Source organism: Theobroma umbraticum, unplaced genomic scaffold, assembly GCF_002168275.2.
Source record: "Theobroma umbraticum cultivar Fairchild unplaced genomic scaffold, ASM216827v3 scaffold_30.0, whole genome shotgun sequence".
In the NCBI taxonomy this organism is placed as follows: domain Eukaryota; kingdom Viridiplantae; phylum Streptophyta; class Magnoliopsida; order Malvales; family Malvaceae; genus Theobroma; species Theobroma umbraticum.
The window spans coordinates 273,540-294,054 of record NW_018397254.1 but is presented as its reverse complement, the minus strand read 5'-3'; the positions used below and the strand labels follow the sequence as shown (position 1 = coordinate 294,054).

Sequence of the window (20,515 nt, the reverse complement as noted above, 5' to 3'; positions counted from 1 at the left end):
AAAGGAAAATCCGAGGCCTAGCTGAGTTATTTTTTTAAAAAAATTATCGTCCATTAATTTTGGTTTTTCTTTTTAATAAATGGATTCATTTTTGTAGGGAAATAAAAGATATTTTGACGGCGGGTAATCGGACAAAGCGCTGTGTACGCATAGAATCAGGTGGGCTCGACCCAGACCCGGCCCATACAACCCATGCCTGTCTGTGCTGCGGGGCGCTTATCCTCGTATCCATCCAACACGAATGGTTTGGCTTCTCAGAAAAAAACAAAAAAAAAGCCAAACTCCATCAATCGCCGGCGAATTATCAGTCGGGTCACCCTCCGATCTGATCCATGACCTTATCAGACGACGAAGACAAGTTCTTGGCAAACTTCCTCGAATCTGAACTCTCCGATGAGGTTCTCTTCCCCCCCTCCTCTTTCTTTACCTATAATTTTTATGCTTCTCCGATGGAAATTTGATGAAATTGAATTGTCTCGATTTAGGAGGAGAGGGAATCGGAGGAGCCTGAAGCCAAGCGATTGCGCGTAGGAAAGGATGATGAGGAAGAGGAACCAAAACGCAAAGGAGAGGGGGCTTCTTGTTCCAATCCGAATCCGGATTCGGGTCCGGGCCAAGTGAAGAACAACAGCAATATAAGTGTTCCTCGGAGGATTGAGAGCGGAACTTTTAGCAAGATTCCTCCTGAGTTGTTCCCTCACATCCTCAAATTTCTTTCATCCGAGGTCCTTTTCAATATTTGCTCTTTGACATTTTTGTGGTTCTTTTTCTCTAAAGTCTCAATTTTGATATCGTGTTTGTTATATGTATATACAGGATCTTGTATCGTGCTCGCTGGTATGCAGTTTCCTGAATTACGCGGCAGCTGATGAGTCCTTGTGGCGTCGCCTGTGAGTGTTTTATTCTATTTGGTTTCTGATATTCAAAAGTTCTTCCTTTTTCTTTTTCTCTTTCACATTTTGTTGATTGTTGATAAATCTAGGCCAAGTTATCTGTATTATGCGTGATTAATATCTTAGACATAAAAATGGAATTTACGTGATGGAAAATGCATGTGCAGTTCCTTGTTGAGTGTATTGAATGTCAGGGTTACTAATTTTCTGGTTTGTTGTAGTTAATTTTGCAGATATAATTATTTCTTTGAATATTGTTCTAGAGGTTTAGAGGTATGCTTTTTCTCACATTTATGTTTGGCATGCTGCATAACCCCCACCTCTATGTATGTAGGTATATGTATTTGTATCCCATATTGGCCTTCCTCTCAGTAAATCCTGGCTTTGCTACTTGAAACAACAATTTTGAACTTGTATAGGTATTGTATGAGGTGGGGTTTGTTGCCTCCAACAAAAATAAGAGAATGTGCTTGGAAGAAGCTTTACATCCAGGTACTTTTGGTTTATACCTCTCAATTTAAGATTCCTTTATGTTTTAGATTTGTATTTTGTTAACATCCTCAACTCATTTATCCTGTAAAAGCTCCCTGTAATAAGTTAGTGGGCACACAGCCTCCTTGCATGATAATTTTACTTGTGCTCATGATTATGATGCCACTGTTGGTATTTTAGTTTTTGTTCTCGAACTTTGAGGGCTTAATATGCATACATAATTAACTTTTTGTATTAAAATTTGAGCGCAAAAAGGTACGTCTTCTTTCTAACATCAGCTTTGAGCATAACAATCCTTATTGAGATTTCTATCCGCATACTTCTTGAGGTCGAATCAGCTGGTCTGCATGCTTCTTGTGACATTTTCAATGTAATGAATTAACATGTTTTTCCTTTACAGCGTGATGAGGAGGACATGATTGAACTTGTTAGGAACTGTCCATCTGAATTTAAAGAGTATTACATTCAAATGCAAGCAGCAAAAAGAAGCCAAGCACCTCTTCCTTCGCAGGTAACATGGTTTTACTGATCTTTGACCCATTAAAAGAGGAAAAGATGTTTTAGGTTCCTTGTGCTGAGGATATTGTAGGGATAGCTTATTGGAGTCCTTTTATTTACAGAATGTGTTTTTGAGTAATATATATTCAAATTCCCTCCATGTTTGTTGACAGCTATGCATGTCATGGTAGTGTCAAATTCGTGGCGGGCTCCATGAATTTAAAGAGAAACGTTCCTTAAAAGTCATTGTCATTCTGCAGCAAGAATATTTCTTTTTGAATGCAAGAACTGGTTCATCCTTTAAGGACATGCATGAAGATGCTTAATTCTGTTTTCCACTTACAAGAATCCAATCTGAAATGTGTCCTTTTGACTGTTTTCTTCTTCTTTTTCATTTTTTTCTCTCTTTGTGAAGGTGAAGGATGACCCAATAATTCTGGACAAGACGGTTGCTGATCAAGTATCTATGTGGAAAAGCAGTCGGGGTCTGACTGATAAGGTTGTTGCTGACCATGCTTGTTCTGGAGAAACATGTTCCTACTACCAAATTGGAGATGTATTTGTTTGTGAGAAGACTGGGCAGGTTCATGGTAGGACTCGATATCAATAGTGGCATTTCTCTTGCACATTAATGTGTACAACTGCGTGCCTAATTATTGTGGGACTTCAATTTATGGTTTTTATTTTTGCTTTTTCTTGTCCCAGTGTGTGATGATACTTGTCGAGAAGTCATTTTGGACCCCACCAATGAGCTTTTGGTCTGCACAATATCAGGCCACTGTTTTGATAGGTTACTGTCACCATCCGAAATGGAATTGGATCCTGTGAGTAGAAGTTCTATTTAAGCTATTTGTTCTTCTTGCTAGCTTTCCAATAAAATTTTAAAGTAACATGTCATGAAATTTTGGTTCACGACTGTCAGAAGGACAGCCTTTTCTATGCTATTTCTGTTATAAGGAAGGAAACGAGTTCATCATCTTCACTTTTTAGATTTTATTATTGATTCCTAACACTTGTATGTGCTGGTCAAACTGCCAGGAACAACAGCAAGGTGGTGGCACAGATGAAGCAGAACCATTCATGGGATCTGGCCGATTTGGTAATAGAAATTACTTGAATCTTAATCTTGAATGCTTTCACTGATTCTACTGTATTGTATATATCTCATTTTGATGTCTGTGGCAGCACGAGCTTACTTATTAGGATACAACTGCGACGATGAAAAGGAGCTGGAAGCTGCTTTGAGGTTTTGTTGATCCAAATCTTTGTTAATTTTAGGTGGGTGTATTTATGTGGGTAAATTAGTACAAGGCCACAAATGTTCACCTGTCTGGCTTATGAATGTTTAGGTTTTGCTTGATTCTACAGTTGTACGACTGTTAGATATAAGTCAGGCCATTCAGTTTTACGCTATCATATTACTTGGTTATATCGTATGATTAAAACTCCGTGTCCCTGAATCTTGTATTGTAATATTTTGGCCCATGGCGAGTGGCACATGATTTCGATTGAAGTCAAAGCATTAGCACATGGTTACCCGGGGATGGATGATAGGCAATTGATATTGCCACCCATAAACTAAACAGGAAATAGTCGTGGTTGGAGCATAAAATTATGTTATTCCCTGGAAAAGTAGGTTCCAGTCCCTGAAAATTACCCAACTCATAAGTAAAGAGAATGTCGAGCTGCTACGAAATTCGTTGAGCTTCCTTCTTTTAAAGGAAAAAAGATGAAAACCTTCGGGATGAAATCATAGAAAGGCTTCTACTTAACAAGTGCCCGGTCACTACGTCTTTCCTTTTTATTTTGAAAGTGAAAGGAAAACAGATAAAAGAAAACAGCAAGGAAAATTGAATTCATTCATGGAACAAAATGAACAAGAAAATAAGGTTCAAGAACTACCGCGTTAAGTTTGAAATGCAGATTTACAGTCCACGTGTCGTTCGCCCCTGCGAATTAGCCGCGTCGATTACGCGCTAAAGCAACGCGTGGAACGCCTTCAAATTCGGAGATAGATATAAATATCTAATGTATATATCCAAATTTTGATTTGACGCAGTTCGTACAACTCTCCCTCTCTCTCTCTGTAAGACCGCTCAATTCATCCCTTTAATATTGTCTTGTACCCTTGCTCGTATGTCTCTCAGATGTTCTTCTTTCGTATAGTTGTTCGCTTCTTATTTTATGTATATTATTGTTTTGATGTAATCTGAAACATTGTTTCATGTTTTGTGATCGTTTGTGTTAACATGCGCCATCCCTGGACCTTAATCTTACCAAAATTCGAAAACATTTCCAGAACATGGCTCCGTTTTCGTAAGATCTCAAAATTTGTTTAATTTCTCATCAACTCTTTGGGAAATTTTTGTATTATCGCTTCCAATTGACACCTTTTTGCTTATCTAGTTCTTGATTGGATCAAAATGGCGACTTTTGGTTTGGGAAATTTGTTGCAGATGGAACTTTTTTTTTGGAAAGTTTTGTAATTTCTCGCTTGCTGGAACAAGTTTGTCGGATCATGGTGTTCTGATCTTGAGTCCTGACATTGCATGTTTTCCTCCATGCGAATGTTTGTGACTTGTTTGCTTGTTGGGTAATTCGGGATTTATGTACTAATAATTATGATTATGTTTTTCCTTTTTCTTATTTTGATCAAAGTGTATTATGTCTTCACTTTCTAGAAAGCAGAAACGTTAAATGTCTTCTCATCACTGCTTTTGCTATTTGTGTTACAGGACTCATTCTTGGTTGAAAAAACATGGGAAAGGACAAGGACAAGCATAAGCACGATGACAAGGGTCTCTTTTCACACCACCATGGTCATGGAGGTTACCCTTCTGGTGCATACCCTCCACCTCCTGGGGGATATCCCCCTGCTACAGGATATCCCCCTCACGCAGGATACCCCCCGCAAGGTTATCCACCTCAAGGCTACCCACCAGCTGGATATCCTCCTGGTGGATACCCTCCATCTGGTTATCCTGGTGCATCTCATTCAGGTAAAGTTCCCAAGGTTATCCTATACCTCTACCTCATGAGCTATAATATGAGAATCATCCGTTCCAATAATTAGCTGATCTTGTATTCCTGACTCTTATCTTTAGGGCACGGTGGCCTTGGGGCAATGATTGCTGGTGGTGCTGCAGCTGCTGCGGCTGCTATGGGGGCTCACCACGTGGCCCATGGTGTTCATGGTGGTCATCATGGTGGTTATGCACACCATGGAAAGTTTAAGCATCATGGTGGCAAATTCAAGCATGGGAAGCATGGCAAATTTAAGCATGGGAAGCATAAGCATGGAAAGCATGGATTATTTGGAGGCAAATTCAAGAAGTGGAAGTGATATACCTGGTTGTCAACTGAATGTAGTGACTTGGCTCCCAGGATCTCAAGTTATGGTTTTTATGAATAACCTTTGTTTGCCATTGGTTTACATTTCCAAAACACTGTTGGCTGAGTCGGACATAAGAAAGCACTTATTTATCATTTATGGCTTTTATCATATGTTTGTACATGAAACTGATGGATCGCCCGAGGTTGGTAGCTGTTGGGACCTGAAATGGTTCCTACATGCTCTAAATCCAAAAATTACAACCTTTTGGAGCACCCTTGGTTTGTATCAGATTCTTTCTTTGGCACACTTCTCCTAGATGGTTGTTGCCTCTGCTAGCGCCTCAAAGATGAAGTTTAATGCTCATACAATATATAGTAATTGATTTCTAAAATAAGAGAAGATTCCGGGTGGAGAAAATTGAACAGTGTCTTACTCGTAGTCGAGAAAAGATAAGATTCCCATTAATCATGAGAAAACAGATAAGCAAAAGGTATCAACCAATGAAAAGATAAAATTAATCTTTGCATCAAATGAAAAACAAAAAGCCCCTTAAAAGGAAGATTAATGAAGTAACTGTAAAATGACAGAACCTTAAATTATAATTCAATAAACAAAGATGGTGCTCAACTATCTGAATTCAACATCCTTCCTCTTAAATTTCGAACGTCTAGTGAAAAATACAACGGAGATATGGCAAGAGAGAATAGTACCAAACATTCTAACTCACCAAATATCAATCAAAATTGGTGAAACAAAAGAGCACACTATAGGATAAAATTTTTCTAAACAAGCGGTATGTGAGCTCATTTAGCAGCAAGATGGATATGAGCTCCTCACCAGGTAAAGGACCTACTTTTCCACTCGTCAACATATCAGAACAACTCATTTGAGATCCCATGATTACCCAACATTGATGTGCTTTCATCTTATCGCAATTAGCAACTGCAATGGACGGTAACAATAGTTCAGCAGCCACAAGATAAGTGCATAAACAATCTAACAGAAATGAATTATTTCACACCTGTCCGAAACATGTCAATCATCTAAATAATAATATGACCCGGCAGACTTTTGCTCTCTGTCCTTAGTTGAGTCCAATTTGTTGATTCTTGGTCGGTAATTGGTTGGGTCCCGCCTAAACGTAATGTCCAGATGCTGTAGAGTGCGACAATGTGCAACAGTGAGCACCAAAGGATGCACACACAGGCAAAGTGTAATAAGAAATTTCAAAGGAAAAAGACAACCAATAGAGAAGGGAGGAAACAGCTGCAAGACTCACAGATAAGAAGAGATTCATGCCAGTCAACAAGGACTGAGGAGAATTTGCAATACAATCCACTGACGGCTTCCCCTCATACACAATAACTCGATCTGCAAGGTAAGTCGCCATTATAAAATCATGCTCAACCACAAACGCAGTTTTCTTTGCATGGAGGATAAACCTCTTTATGACTTTAGATGCAACAATACGCTGCTCAGAGTCAAGATAAGCACTTGGTTCATCTATCAGATAAATATCAGCTGGCTGCATGAAATAAAACAAACAAGTGCATTAGGCAGTGGCCCAATGAATTGGCCCTTCAGAGCATTAGAGGCAGGGGGTTAACAACAGCCCAAAACAAAAACCATATGTCCTCAAAAGGAATACAATGGAACAATATTACATAGAAAAGTAGATTGTGCGGGAATGTGTGCACATTTAAGCATGTACTCAGATACATGTGCATGGAAACATAATGCTTAGGTTGGAATGAAGTAAGGACACCCACCTAGAGCTGGCACCTCCAACAATTTAGGTTCAAAACCAATCACATTTCAAATTTGTTAGGAGGCACAGAGAACATGGAACATCTATTTTTCAATTTATCTATATCCTTAACCGTTGGTGATTTCAAAATATTTACCTTCCCAAGGCATAGACATAATGCCACTCTTTGCAACTCTCCTCCAGAAAGATTAACCACTTCCTGATCCATCAATTGTTCAATAAGAAGAGGCTTCATCACATCTGAAACAAACTGAGGATGCATGTATGAATCACGTATCTTTTGATGTAGCAAGTGCCTGACTGTAGATTGAAATTTGGGACTGATCTTCTGGGGCTTGTATGAAACATTAAATTCGGGAATCTCCACATCAGAACCTTCGATGCTATCAGGTTTCAACAAACCAGCCTGCAGGTTTACTCAATAATATTAATCAACTTATACAAGAGACAGGAGATTCATAATGACTTAACACAGGTTCTATAATGAATGCACAAACAATGAAAGAGTAACATACCAGCATACGGATGAATGTGGTCTTCCCTGTACCATTCTCCCCCAGCATTACAATAATCTGAGAATCAGTAAATTCACCCTCAATCACTTTAAGTTTAAAGTTGCCCTGAGTTTTTGTCATGGTTGGGTATTTGTATCGTGCATAGGTTTCAATTTCCTCAGCACTTTCCTGTGGGGTCTCAGCAACCTAAAACAAAGGGAAACAGAAAGTGAAGACAGGAACTTAAAGCTGAATGAGGTGGGCACAAATGCCAATACTAACAGGTTTACCTTGAAGGTTAAAGATTCATCTCGGAACCTTAGATTTTCTGTAGGGACAAATCCAGCCAAGAAGATATTGATTCCTTCTCTTACAGAAAAGGGAAGGGTTACAACTCCATATGCACCCGGTTTTCCATACAAGCAGCAAATGAAGTCCGATAAGTAATCCAGGACACTAAGATCATGCTCGACGACAATCACATAGCTGAAATACAGTGTAAAAGCATAATTACCCAAATTAGATCTGTTCAACTACTAAGAAGCATTTAAGACTAGGGACAAATGAAGATTTAACCTATTAGGCCTGAGCAGAGATCGAACAACTTGTGCTGCTTTTAGTCTTTGTTTCACATCAAGATAACTCGAAGGTTCATCAAACATATATATCTCTGCATTCTGTATGGCAACAACAGCAATAGCAAATCTCTGGAGCTCACCACCAGATAAATCCCCAACATTACGGTCTATGACTTGGTTCAGTTCAAGATCAACACAGAGTTCTGCCTTCATATCTCTCTCATCTTTTTGGTCAAGCACCTGCCCCACATTCCCTTGAACTGCCTTTGGAATATGATCAACATACTGTGGCTTGATGATGGCCTGTTTAATAAAAAGACTATCAGCAGATGTGAAGGCAATATAGGGTTATCACAGGAAACTTCTCAAAGTTGCTATATTCATTGCTGCCAGCAATGCAAAACATATAAAAGTTGAAGAGGAAGTAGCACTTCTTATCAATCATCAAATTTTCGCTTGCAAGTTACATAGTTAAAGAACTTTAGATTACAAGTAAAAAGGAACATTACGGGTGGATTATTCAACTAAACTATCTTAACTGAAAAATTAGACAGGTTCAACTTCACATAAGTTATTCCCCAGGGACACTCAAGGGGCTTAGATTAGACTAATAAGGGATTCCAACAACAATGCTGGGAATATAATTGAAGTTAAAAAAAAAAAAAGGTCATGGTTAAACTATTTATGATACTTTGCACAAACTGAATCACACAAGATATCTTTTATGGACTTTTCAAAAAAAAAAAAAGATCTCCTTTATGGAACAAATGTTGAATTATAGGAAAGTTAGTTGTTGATATTGAAGCAACCACCCATTGAATCCCACAAGCTAATCAGGAAAACTTATTAAAAAGAAACATGCAATTTAAAGATGCAGAATCAAATCATTTTATTTTCCAAAGGTTAAAAAAAGCCCCAAATGTAATCAGGTTAAAAACACTTAAAAATCCATGTAAAGAGGCACCTTCAGATTATCTTCCAAGATGCGAGTAAAATAATTCTGCAACTCAGATCCTCGAAAATAGGTCAAGATTTCTTGCCAATCTGGAGGGTTCTGCAAATGGATTGTCCAAATAGGTAAATAATTAACATACATAAAGAAGCAATTAATGAAACAAGGCCTCAGGGAATTACATTGAAGCGACCCAAGTTTGGCTTGAGTTTGCCAGCCAGAACTTTAAGGGCAGTTGACTTCCCAATGCCATTGGTTCCAACCAGACCAAGAACTTGCCCAGGCCTTGGAACTGGTAACCTGAAATTGCAATTCAAAACCATCTCAATCTACAGAAAGGAAATGGGGGTGGACAGAGGATGAGAAAAAGATAGAAAGAGGAAAAATGCCACTGACATTTTTCTAGGAAAAGGAACAATGAACCAACCTGTGTAATTTAAAAGTATTGGGACCATATCGATGGGTTGTATCTTTATCCAAATCTCTTGGTAAGTTGATAATTTGAATTGCTTCAAATGGGCATTTCTGCATGAGAAGATCAAGCGTTCAGCTTCATCCAAATGCTCTTTTCTATCCCACATGGAAACAGACACAGAAAAGGATATGATAACAGAGCAGGATTACATACCTTCACACAGATACCACAACCAATGCACAACTCCTCAGAGATGAAAGCGATCTTAGAAGCAGGAGTAACCTCAATACATAGCTTCCCTGAAGCCAGAGTACTGAATGTGAGACACATAATTTGTAGCACTTGAAGACATAAAGTAGACCCAAGAACCAACTGATAGAAAAACAACAGCTGGAAAAGCTCAATAGTAAAGCTTATACAAACTCCTACTTCAGCTGGACATTGACAAGATCCAAACCAAAAAAACGCGACCAAATTACAAGCATGATAAGTGTCCTTGTCAGCTGTTATGCTCACAGATTCTCCAACAATCAACTTCATGCGGCCCAAAAAAAAAAAAGATTGTTGATTGATGCAGGTCAATTTTCATGCGTGCGTTTTGGGATTGAAAATTTATCAGCTGAAACTATCACTAGGAAGAATTCATTAACTTAATTCCATTAAGATCAAATAAAAATCCTTTTTTTCTTTCTACCCCAATTTCCAATCTCAGAAAACAGGAAAAACCTCACTAGCGAAAACCAATACCAGAATCAATTTTCCAGATAAAATTAATCAGTCACGGCGAGAGTGAAGTTTAATTTTTTTCTTTTTCAAAGGTGTTACCAGTTTTAACAACAGGGCAGCTCTTCTTGCACTCTTGGCGGCACTTCTTGGGCTTGCAGCGGTCGGAGCTGACAATCGCAATACGCGTCAAGCGATCCGCCATTTTTCTCCTCTGAACACTTTGACTGACAAAAAAGAAACCCAAATCAATATTAACAGATAAAAGGAATTAAATAACTAGCAAAGATTATTATTTAGTATTAGGGAATTCGAGGTCGGTTGCGTTTGTTGATTTTACCCTGTCCCCGGCCGGAATCAAAGAGCGACGGACGACGGAAATTGGAGGGAGAGAGAGAGAGAGAGGGAGGGCGTGTGCTTGGTTTGCGACGAGATGAGCGTAGAGCACACGCACGTAATCTAAAGTGGACAACGTTAGGGTTTTCTCTTCTGCTTCCGTGTCATAAAAACAAGGCTTGGCTTTTGTCTTTTAAGTGTTTGTGTAAAACTCTCTTCCTTTATCATGTCGGTTTCACATTTGGGTCGGGTACGGGTCTTTTCCTTTGGCTCCAAATCCAACGCCCAGGCGGCCCGCTCCCTAGCTAGAACTAGAGTTACACCGTCTTTATATTACTAGTAAAATTTACTTTTACTAGAAGAATATCATTTTATTAGTTTAGTTACACTTTATTTATTTTAAATACAACTTCTATCAAAATAATACAACTAAAACAAATTTGTAGCTAGTAAAATTTATTTTCTGAATTAATAAAATTCAGACGTATGACTTTTTTATCAATCACAATGCTTCATTGTCAATTTTTTTTATGTTATAATTATTTATTATTGGATTTAATAAAAGCAAATGATACTATAAAATAAAAATCAAGATGATCATATATATGAACTTATTTTCGAAAATTCATTAGAAATATACAAAATATGAAAAAAAAATTGGACATAAAGCAATAGATTTACTTGAACATGAAAGGGTATCAAGAAAATTGGTTGGTTGGCAAATAGGTTATATTAGTAGTATAAAACTGGAATATTTGAAGGAATAATGGTGTGATCATTTTCACATGGAACCAACATCAATAAGACTGTAAGCAGGCAGCTTTTTCAATTTTCTCTCCTGAATCGTTTGCCTCAACTCCATGGCGTCTTTCCATCCTCCTGCCCTGACATACATGTTGGCCAGTGAAATGTAATAGCCAACATTTTCAGGTTCCAATCCAAAAAGATGTTCTGCAACCTTTCTTCCCATCTCGATGTTTCCATGATAGTTACAAGCACTTAACATGGCTCCCCAAACGCCAGGTTCAGGCTCTCTTGCTATCTGCTTGATGAATTCGTGGGCTTCTTGCAGTTTTCCAGCTCGACCCAGCATATCGACAATGCACACCTGGTGCTCAGTTACTGGTTCTACTCCATATTCACTCAACATAAGGCTGTAATACCAAAGACCTTCATTGACAAGCCCCGAATGACTGCAAGCTGATAAAAGATTTATGAACGTGCTTTTGGATGGTCTAAATCCGGACTCGCACATTTCATGGAATAGTTGAACTGCCTTTTTACCATTACTATGGTATCCATATGCAGATATCATAGAATTCCAATCTGCAACAGACTTCTCCCTTGACTTTGTAAATATTTGGCAGGCTACATCCAGCCTTCCGCAATTGCTGTACATATCCAGAAGGGCTGCAGATACATAACAATTCTCAAAAAGTCCAAACCGGAATACATGACCATGGATCTGTTTTCCCTGCCTTAAAAATCCAAGCTGATTGCAAACAGAGAGAAGGGCAACAATGGTGATTTCATTAGGTTCAAATTCAAGAGAGTGAAATAATTCAAGGGCCCTTCTTCCATCCTTATTCTGGGAAAAAGCAGAGATCATGCAGTTCCACGAACATAAGTTTCGACTGGAACAGAAACCAAACACTGATCTTGCGCTCTTAGTGTGACCGCATCTGCCATACATAGTAGTTAATGAATTCTGCACCCGAGTTTCTGATCCTGAAAAAGTTTTAATAGCAAGACCATGTAAGGATTTTCCTTCATAAATCAAGGCAAGATTTCCACAAGAAGATATGACATTTACAAGCGTGATAGCATCATGGCTAACATTTGTTTCCTGCCTCATCATATTGAATGTAGCTAAAGCTTCTCGAAAATGGCCATTCTGCGTGTAACCAACAATTATAGTGTTCCAACAAGCAATGTCCTCTTTAGCAGAAATTTTCTCTAGCAACATAAAAGCAGCCGTCAAGTCCCCACAATTAATATACATGTGCATGAGAGAATTAACTGCAAGAATGTTGCTTGAAAACCCTGCCTTTAGCTGCCAGCAGTGAATTGATTTACCAAACTGGAGGGAATTGGGGGAAATGCAAGATGGAAGAACAGCCAATAGGGTTGACAAACTCCACTGTGAATACTGATGGATCAGTTTCTTAAATAAACTTTGAGCTTCTTTAGGCTGCCTGTTTTGGCTGTAGCAAGAGATCATTGTATTCCATGAGACCAAGTCTCTTTTTGGTATTGTATTGAACAAAAACTCAGCCTTGACAACAGAATTGCATTTTGAGTACATGTCCAAAAGGCTATTAATCACCAGTGCATCTGATATCATCTGTTTACGAATTGCATATCCATGAATAGTTCTCCCTTCTCTCAATAACATCCTCTCTGCACAAAGTGACATTAAGGTAACTAAAGTCACTACGTCAGGCTGAGCATATCCTGTTAGTTGCATTTTGTAAAGCAGATCAAACGATTCCAAAGTCTTTCCATTTGAAGCAAACCCCCCAATCATCGCATTCCATGAAATGACATCCTTATACACCATTTCATTAAACACTAACTCTGACGCTTCAGTATCTCCGTGCTTTGAATATAATGAAATCAGAGAGTTGGAACACGAGATGTCAGATTTGTACCCCAATTTTATTCCCCATCCATGAATGGCTTGACCAGAAGTTAACTCCTCCAAAGCAGTAGATGCTGAGATAGCACTTGATAAACTCACAGTATCCACTCTAACTCCCAAACAAATCATCTCTATGAAACACCACAGGGACTTTGCAGGATGACCATTATAAAGAAAACCATTTATCATTGAATTCCGAGAAACAGCATCTCTACTTTCCATCCATGCAAACATAGACTCAGAAGAGGTCAAGTCACCACATTTAGCATACATGTCTAATAGAGCATTACATAAACTACAATCGCAAAGCATTCCCAGTTTTATGCTCAAACAGTGAAGACTCTTCCCCTGTATCGAGTACTTCATATGGGATAAAGCTGACACAACAAGTAACAAAGTTGTAGAATCAAAACCACAACCCACTTCAACCATTTCAACAAAAAACTGCATGGCAACACCATAAGACTTATTTTCAACAGCAGCACTGATTATGGCATTCCAAAAGATGATATCTTTGTCATCAAATTCGTCAAATAAAGCCAAGGATGAGTTGAAATCTTTGGCTCTTGAATAAGCAGTGAGGAGAGAGGTGCAAGCTGGCAAGTGAGCAAGAGCACCAATCTTGATTGCTAAGCAATGGGCGGTTGTGGCTGTTGCTAGGTTGGGTCTTCCCACGGAGGATTTAAGGAGATCAAGGACATTGTAAAACTGGGTATACTGCTGATGTGGGTCTCTTTGGGGCATTTTGGCGGATGATTGAAAGACAGTAGAAAAATTAAGTGAATTAACAGAAAAGAGAGGATGAGCATTTGGAAAGAGGCCATATGATTCAATAAACAAGATGGGATTTTTGAGCTTGCAGCTAACAACAATTCTAATTGAACAATTTTGGTGCTGAAGCAACAAGGCTGAACAGAAGAAGTACCTCCTTATTCCTATGAAGTCTCTTGGGAAGATTGCTTTTGATGTGTGCCCAAAGGTCTTAACCGCCCAACAACTACCCATTCAATGTTTCATACCCTTTTGGAGTGGGGAACGTTCATCTGTTATCTGTTACATCTTAATTGATTAAAACCAGTAGAATTTTTACGTACAATACAATTGTGTTGGATACTTGGAGTTCTGGTTTCAGCCAGGAATTGGAGGGCATAGCGCCCATAATCTCCAGTCCCGTGAAGGAGCGAGGAACTGCAGCTGTGTTGAAAACTAGAACTCTGCGTAAAATTAAAGAGCTCTAAACGATTTTTTTTTACTTATTTGTTAATCTGGCTGGGTAGGCTTTCCTTGAGTGTACTCTCCTTTCGAACGAACTCTGTTATAACGACTTAATACATATAAGATTTTACTCTCTATTGACAAAGAAATGGAAATCTTCTGTTTAACAATTGAACTAACGCGATGCATTTACAACTCTAAACATGAGGGTATATGACCAATCAGGCTTAAAAGGCTTTGGAACCATTCTCCCTACAGGCTTAAAAGGCTTATGTTACCAGTGGAACTTTGAGAGTTAGGCTTTGAGAAGCTAAAACCTTGCCCGACTGTGATCACAGTGGGTGATCCCAGAACAGATTAGAGGGAGAGTGAACTCATCTTTCCATAGGCTACTTCAGAATCGGCTTTAAAGAGAAGAAGAATGTGTTAAAGCCAGAAGTTATGGAAGAAAAGTAAAGGGCAAGCATCTTAAATCATCTTATGAAATCAGTAATAAGCCAGTCATGAAACAGGGTCCATCAGTAGGCACCATAACATCCTTCAAATCAATAGCTTCATTTCCATTTTATTTAGTATTGTGGAAGGGTTAAATACAAGCCAAAATTTTTTCACCTACAGTTACACTAGCAAAGGGGTGAAAAACACATCAGCCCTTCACTATTTCAAATTTCAGATTCTGGACAGTTTTCCTCTGTAAAGTGATACAACCTCATCCCAGCTACAAAGATGAATACAACACTATTGGTTTTTGACAATGTGTGAGGAATGAAACCAGCTTTGAACAGATTTCTGTTTGTAATTTTTCTGTCCCCGACAACTTGGCCATATTTTGATACTATTGGCACGGGGCCTCAGAATGGCGGATGATCATCCTCTGGGGTTTGAGGTGGGGCAGGTTTCCAGCCTGGTTTCTCATCCCAATACATGTCATAATATATGTGTCCAGGAGTGTGGCTGTCAACACAGCACCATATACCTACATACCGCTTCACACGATTCCTGAATTTGTCCTCTCTTGTCTGAGTGTAAATATATCACTTAGCATATTAGTACAAGACAACCAAACATGAAATGTTTAGATGTATAATAGCAATAAAGTAAAATAATAGCAGAGAAGTTGCAGCTTGATGAAAAGACTTGCCTTGTCAGAGAAACCAAGAAAAGCATCTTGCATGGAAGAGAATTGAATTACTTTGACATCCTTGAATGCAGAGAACACTGTCTTGAACTGTAGTTTAGTATTAGAATTCAACAGGGTCAATATCAAGCCAACAATGTTAACAACAGATTTGTTTAAGACATTGCTAATAGCATGGACAGAGTATTAATTCCAGTTTCATGAAATTACAAACAGAATGAAAGTAACTAATTTACAGTCTCAAATATGAACTTATATTAACCTCCAATCTAGTAAAACTTATAGCCATTTCCCAGCTGGACAGCAATAGCAACATTTGCTAGTTATTGACCAACCTAAACTCAAACTACTGACTAACTGAAGGAAAAGTTTATCTCATAATGTTGGGCAAAACAAAAGTTTAATCAATGAAACCTTTGTATGATGCAGTACAACTCGCATATATTTATCATGGAACAATTCACTGCAAAGGATCTATTTCATCAGCTTCCATTTCTCTATGGAGATTAAAAAGCCAATTCTTGCCAGGAAGTAGCCTAATTTAACAGATTAAAGCCACATTAATACTTTTCAGTGTCTAATGACTAATAATTCATAAACTGTAACAAAAATGATTTGAGTATGTATATATATCTAAATAAACTAATCCTAGATGCTTTTAAACCTAAACTGAAAATCTTGACCTCTATCCTTTAGTGATTTTACACTTTCTAGAGTCCAATTCTAGTGCAAAGTGTTTATTATTATACTATCAGTCATTCCTCCCTTCCATTTCTTAAGAGGAAAATAAAAATGAATAGTTAGGTATCCTACAAGCTCAACCTCTGATTTCTAGCTCAACAGCCAAAGAATCCCTTCAGAAACTTATGAATGATGCACTCTTAGGTCATCAAGCTACATATCAAGAAAAAGAAAAAGAATCTCTCTTTCACTTTAAGAAGAGAAACATGAATTACTTAATGTTTCTACTGACATAACTCTTTAGTACTTGGTCATTTTGTTTTAAATAACAGTTTGGTCTCCTCAATATACAAGTGGCAATATCGGCTCAGGTACTACTTAAGAAATCACTACACTAATCACTAAACCTAATTCCACCTTGCCTTTCAAACCCCCAAAAAAAAATTTCTAGCTCCAATCACAATTTTGACATACAGATATCATTCAGCATCCTAGAACAATCTCCTAGCAGCTGTGCACCAAAGACAAAGCATTTTAAGAACGATACTAAATGGATAGCCTAATAGTTCTGAACATATTTTCCAATTTTAGCTACAATGAAAACTCAATAGTCTAGCAGAAGGCCATTGTATTAAGTCCAACAAATAAAAAATACAGAAGTTATTCATCAAGAATATTGGAAGTGATTGCCCTTCTATGAAGAAGATACTTCATATAAGCAAATAAAGCATCTGCCATACCGTTTCTTCACTGCTGTGTTTTGGAAATCTTAAAAGACCTGGTCGACTTGTGTTGCTTGATGCATGGCAATCTTCAGCTCCTTCTTGACAAAGCTGAACATCAAGCCACGACTCCTTTACCTGAAACAACATTCCAAACTAAAGTCTCCCAAAGGAGATCATAGAAAAGAAACAATTTAAATTTATATCACTGATATTCATTTACTTGTTGGGGCAACAATGGATTGCTCAGAAAAGAGTACTCTCTGATGTTGATTGCAGGACCAAATTCCTCCACTGGAAGGTCTTTCAACATGACATTTACCTACAGGGCATAGTATATTCCTTAGAATTACAAGTTCTCATGCTCTAATAAAGCATCTTCTAATAATAGAACTCTGAAGGAGAGGTTGAGCTCAATCAGAAGACTCATGGACTAAATGAACACAGTTTTATGTTATTAGCCTAATTGGTTTGTAAGTCAATATCCAGAATTTGACCAAAATAAAAAGACTAGGACTGATCTTAAGGGTTTCAAAATTTGAAATCCATTGAGAAATGTATGAACCAACCAGAAGAAATAAATTTACAAATTCTAAACAAACTAAAGTGAGTTCGTAACAAGTTGGTAATGTACATTAGATTGTCCACATCCTGATTCACTTAAAAAAAAAAATCCCAAAAGATTTATCACGAGTGTTCCGAACAGAGATTCCACTGTTGAAAGTCAACAAGAATGTCTACTGCAAGCACTTTCCACAAGCTCTTTGCAATTACGCTGTACTTTAAAGAGGCTAAATGAAGTGCTCTGACTTGGAGATACTATTTAATTTCATGGATGCACACATAAGGAGGGAAAAAACTGCTACAACATGCAAACGTTGTTTCCAGCTGAAACAAGAAAATGAAATAATGGTTCTGAAAGTCAACTAATATATACCTCAAAGACATGGTCCAAAGGGCAGAGAAAAGGTTGTCTAGTCATTGACCCCACCAAAACTCCAGGATGTGGAAACCACAGCCTATCCAACCTGCACCATAGAGGAGGCATAACCTGAAATTTACACAGTAAGAAGCAAAATGATGATTAGATAACCTTACGCAAATGCAATACCCAAGCTTACATTTGGAATGAATTAAATAACCTTCACCACAGAATGCTTTACCAATTGCACAACAGAGGATGAATTTTTATATGACAGATGTTGTTTCTTGATTATTTTTGTTACCACTAGGCACAATTAATTCATGTTAAAACTCATCCTTTAAGCGTGTAAGCCAAGAATCTCTTCTAAGAACCACTTTGACACTTTGGTTCAATTTTCCCTCACAAACTCAGTAGAATAGTAATCACAAACTCTTAAGACAATAATGCTAAGTGATCACAGGGTTCTCACCAGCGTACGATTCAGCAATGAAGCAATAGCAAGCGCCGACCTTATTTGTTTCATCTGAATAAAATTGTCAAAAACAGTAAGTTATGACTATAAACACAGAGGATCTAAGTGGCAGAAGCTAGAAGTTATATATTGATAGAGTCATACTTGGTAATTAATAAGAGAGAAGTGTGATTGTAGATTATGCTCCCCATCCAGTAACAAGCTCTTTGGAATAGAAGGTTTAAATGACAAGAATCCTCCTGCATAGTTCCTTCAATAAGTTAACTGACAACATTAAACATGCTGTTAAAGTTCTTTAAAGCAAGCATCAAGATCTAAAAGTCCATTGGACTTTATCTTTGTCACTAAAGAAGTTGAAATCAGAATGAACTATATACCCCATTTGTTTAAAATGGGGACAAAGATAAACGTTAAAAATGTGTTTAGTTCACTATAAAACTCAAAGTTTCCCTGATAAACTTGCTTGATAGTACGCTTTCCTGCATCCCTTCCTAACCAACACAGGCAGAAAACATAATAGGAGTGGTATCAAATATGAGAAAAACAGCCTATGGAATTATATACCTCATGCATAAGGATAATCAACATAGCCAAATCCTCTGTTACATGAAGTTTTAACAATCATTTATTAATGGGGAAAGCAATAAATCATAAACGAGGACAATAACATAACCAAACTGTATGCTACATGGAATATTTACTTCATCCCAAAATACCCACATTGCATATGTTGGATGCCTATAATCCATATGAGGTATGACCCCTTCACCTCTACATGAATGAAAAAACTTACAAAGAGTTTAGCATGTCCCTGTCAGATCTAGAAATATAACTGAAGCTCGTTAAGATGCAAAAACTGGCTTAAACTCCAATTATCAATAAAGGGGCACTCAAGGTATACAGCATCAGTGAAAATAATATACATCCTAACATCAAATCTTTAATACAGCCGGAACAAAAATACCTAATGCTTTATGGTAGGTATAGAACATTTGTAATACTAATAAGCATCTAACATCACACCTAGAAAAGAGCTGGCACAAAACTACCTGGTGCATCATAGTACTCTGGTGGATCATAGAAAACCATGGCCTCCCGCAGTCGATGACGCTTCCCCTCAGTACCAGCATATTGGAACGTGGTGTGCAAAGCATATGGCTCCAGCCTAAGTTGTTCATACATGGCCTGCCAATAAAATTAGGGCTTAGGACACGCTTGGTGTACAACATACGCTGCTATTTATTAACAGGTACATGCAAGATAATTATAGTTCACAGGCATAAATATGTAAAGAAATATAGTGATGAAACTGAACTTTAACAACCATCAGTAAAATAAAAACAGGATGAGACTATATCGAAATCACCAAAACTAACATATGGATCCTACCTGAATAAAATAAGTGTGTCCACTACAAAATATACTTTCTGGCAGAATTCCCAGCTTGAGATTCCCATCAAAAGCATAAAAAAGTCCACTATCATCATCAACGGCTGGCCCTGATTGCCTACGTACAAGTTCATTAAATCCATTCTGATCCCATATCTTATCATCAGCTAAAAGCATATCTTTCCATTCTTTTGCCAGTTTTATTGCAGGCTCCGTCGGCCGCCAGTGGAAAATTCCTATATTGTACGCGGCACCAACTGGTCAAGGAAAAGAAAGAATCAATTTTGCCAAAGGAGTTACAAGAATGGCCATTTATGAGTTAAAAGAAGAAAGTGATAAATGTGCAAAATAGAGATGTAACTTAAGCTCTGACAGAATGCATGCATGTCAACAACAAAGGGAAAGGCACGCTTACAGCTGTAGTGCAAACTGAGCAATCCATGCTCAGTACAAGAAGGGTTTAACACTTACAACATAGAAGGAAAAAAACACTCTAAAGCCAGCACAGAATACGCTAAGTTCGGAACCACATATGTCAACCCCCTCCCCCCCTCTCTTAGACAAGATGAGGGCAGGTCTCCTGTAACAACACTACTGTGGGGCATGACTTGAAAACAGGATAAGAAGATGAAAAGGCAATAATTTTTTAAACATTTTTTTTACCTTGTTTCCAGTCAGCCAATCTGTCATCAACAACTGTTGGCACAACTTGGTCACTTGAAGTTAAGACGTCTGCATCAGGGTACCGAGCAAGATATGGAAGTGGATTCTGTTAAAGGAAGATGGCATATGAACTATGACTTTCATGTATATCTTCCGAAGTGACCATAAAGGATCATGAAGTAAAAT

At 38.0% G+C, this 20,515-nt stretch overlaps 5 protein-coding genes across 9 annotated transcripts in view; 2 read left to right on the top strand and 3 right to left on the bottom strand.

Annotated features, from left to right (window-relative positions):
• Nucleotides 1-210: 210 nt before the first annotated feature.
• On the top strand, nucleotides 211-3,396 carry LOC110408800 (F-box family protein). Its single transcript, XM_021417890.2, has 9 exons — nucleotides 211-398; nucleotides 486-725; nucleotides 817-890; nucleotides 1,313-1,385; nucleotides 1,786-1,896; nucleotides 2,299-2,473; nucleotides 2,589-2,707; nucleotides 2,922-2,982; nucleotides 3,069-3,396. The coding sequence occupies exons 1-9, from the start codon at nucleotides 333-335 to the stop codon at nucleotides 3,137-3,139; spliced, it is 990 nt and encodes a 329-aa protein (XP_021273565.1). The 5' UTR covers nucleotides 211-332; the 3' UTR covers nucleotides 3,140-3,396.
• Nucleotides 3,397-3,833: 437 nt separating this feature from the next.
• Nucleotides 3,834-5,521, top strand: LOC110408809 (uncharacterized). 3 transcript variants are annotated; one of them, XM_021417902.1, is made up of 3 exons: nucleotides 3,834-3,969; nucleotides 4,619-4,882; nucleotides 4,988-5,521. In XM_021417902.1, exons 2-3 carry the CDS (start codon nucleotides 4,642-4,644, stop codon nucleotides 5,224-5,226), a joined length of 480 nt encoding a protein of 159 aa, XP_021273577.1. In that variant the 5' UTR covers nucleotides 3,834-3,969; nucleotides 4,619-4,641; the 3' UTR covers nucleotides 5,227-5,521. The 3 variants fall into 3 exon arrangements, with proteins under 3 accessions (XP_021273577.1, XP_021273586.1, XP_021273595.1); XM_021417911.1 differs by lacking the exon at nucleotides 3,834-3,969 and adding an exon at nucleotides 3,999-4,017; XM_021417920.2 differs by lacking the exon at nucleotides 3,834-3,969 and adding an exon at nucleotides 4,051-4,476.
• Nucleotides 5,522-5,787: 266 nt separating this feature from the next.
• ABCE2 (RNAse l inhibitor protein 2) lies at nucleotides 5,788-10,672 on the bottom strand. Its single transcript, XM_021417879.2, has 13 exons — nucleotides 10,488-10,672; nucleotides 10,250-10,374; nucleotides 9,638-9,723; nucleotides 9,437-9,534; nucleotides 9,192-9,309; nucleotides 9,022-9,111; nucleotides 8,056-8,360; nucleotides 7,770-7,965; nucleotides 7,501-7,686; nucleotides 7,122-7,391; nucleotides 6,497-6,742; nucleotides 6,239-6,372; nucleotides 5,788-6,159 (listed from the first exon to the last, which is right to left on the bottom strand). The coding sequence occupies exons 2-12, from the start codon at nucleotides 10,350-10,352 to the stop codon at nucleotides 6,253-6,255; spliced, it is 1,818 nt and encodes a 605-aa protein (XP_021273554.1). The 5' UTR covers nucleotides 10,353-10,374; nucleotides 10,488-10,672; the 3' UTR covers nucleotides 5,788-6,159; nucleotides 6,239-6,252.
• Nucleotides 10,673-11,203: 531 nt separating this feature from the next.
• On the bottom strand, nucleotides 11,204-14,433 carry LOC110418637 (Tetratricopeptide repeat (TPR)-like superfamily protein). Its single transcript, XM_021431420.2, has one exon. It carries the CDS (start codon nucleotides 14,127-14,129, stop codon nucleotides 11,265-11,267), a length of 2,865 nt encoding a protein of 954 aa, XP_021287095.1. The 5' UTR covers nucleotides 14,130-14,433; the 3' UTR covers nucleotides 11,204-11,264.
• Nucleotides 14,434-14,875: 442 nt separating this feature from the next.
• Nucleotides 14,876-20,515, bottom strand: part of XEG113 (xyloglucanase 113) — a 7,596-nt gene continuing 1,956 nt past the window's right edge. For all 3 annotated transcript variants that reach the window (XM_021431144.2, XM_089785184.1, XM_021431137.2), the window contains 10 exons: nucleotides 20,330-20,435; nucleotides 19,667-19,923; nucleotides 19,327-19,462; nucleotides 18,422-18,516; nucleotides 18,275-18,328; nucleotides 17,818-17,931; nucleotides 17,104-17,202; nucleotides 16,899-17,018; nucleotides 15,481-15,567; nucleotides 14,876-15,358 (listed from right to left, as the gene is read on the bottom strand). In XM_021431144.2, the coding sequence (XP_021286819.1) occupies nucleotides 15,191-15,358; nucleotides 15,481-15,567; nucleotides 16,899-17,018; nucleotides 17,104-17,202; nucleotides 17,818-17,931; nucleotides 18,275-18,328; nucleotides 18,422-18,516; nucleotides 19,327-19,462; nucleotides 19,667-19,923; nucleotides 20,330-20,435 (1,236 nt within the window). In that variant the 3' untranslated portion in view covers nucleotides 14,876-15,190. The remainder of the gene's footprint in view (nucleotides 15,359-15,480; nucleotides 15,568-16,898; nucleotides 17,019-17,103; nucleotides 17,203-17,817; nucleotides 17,932-18,274; nucleotides 18,329-18,421; nucleotides 18,517-19,326; nucleotides 19,463-19,666; nucleotides 19,924-20,329; nucleotides 20,436-20,515) is intronic.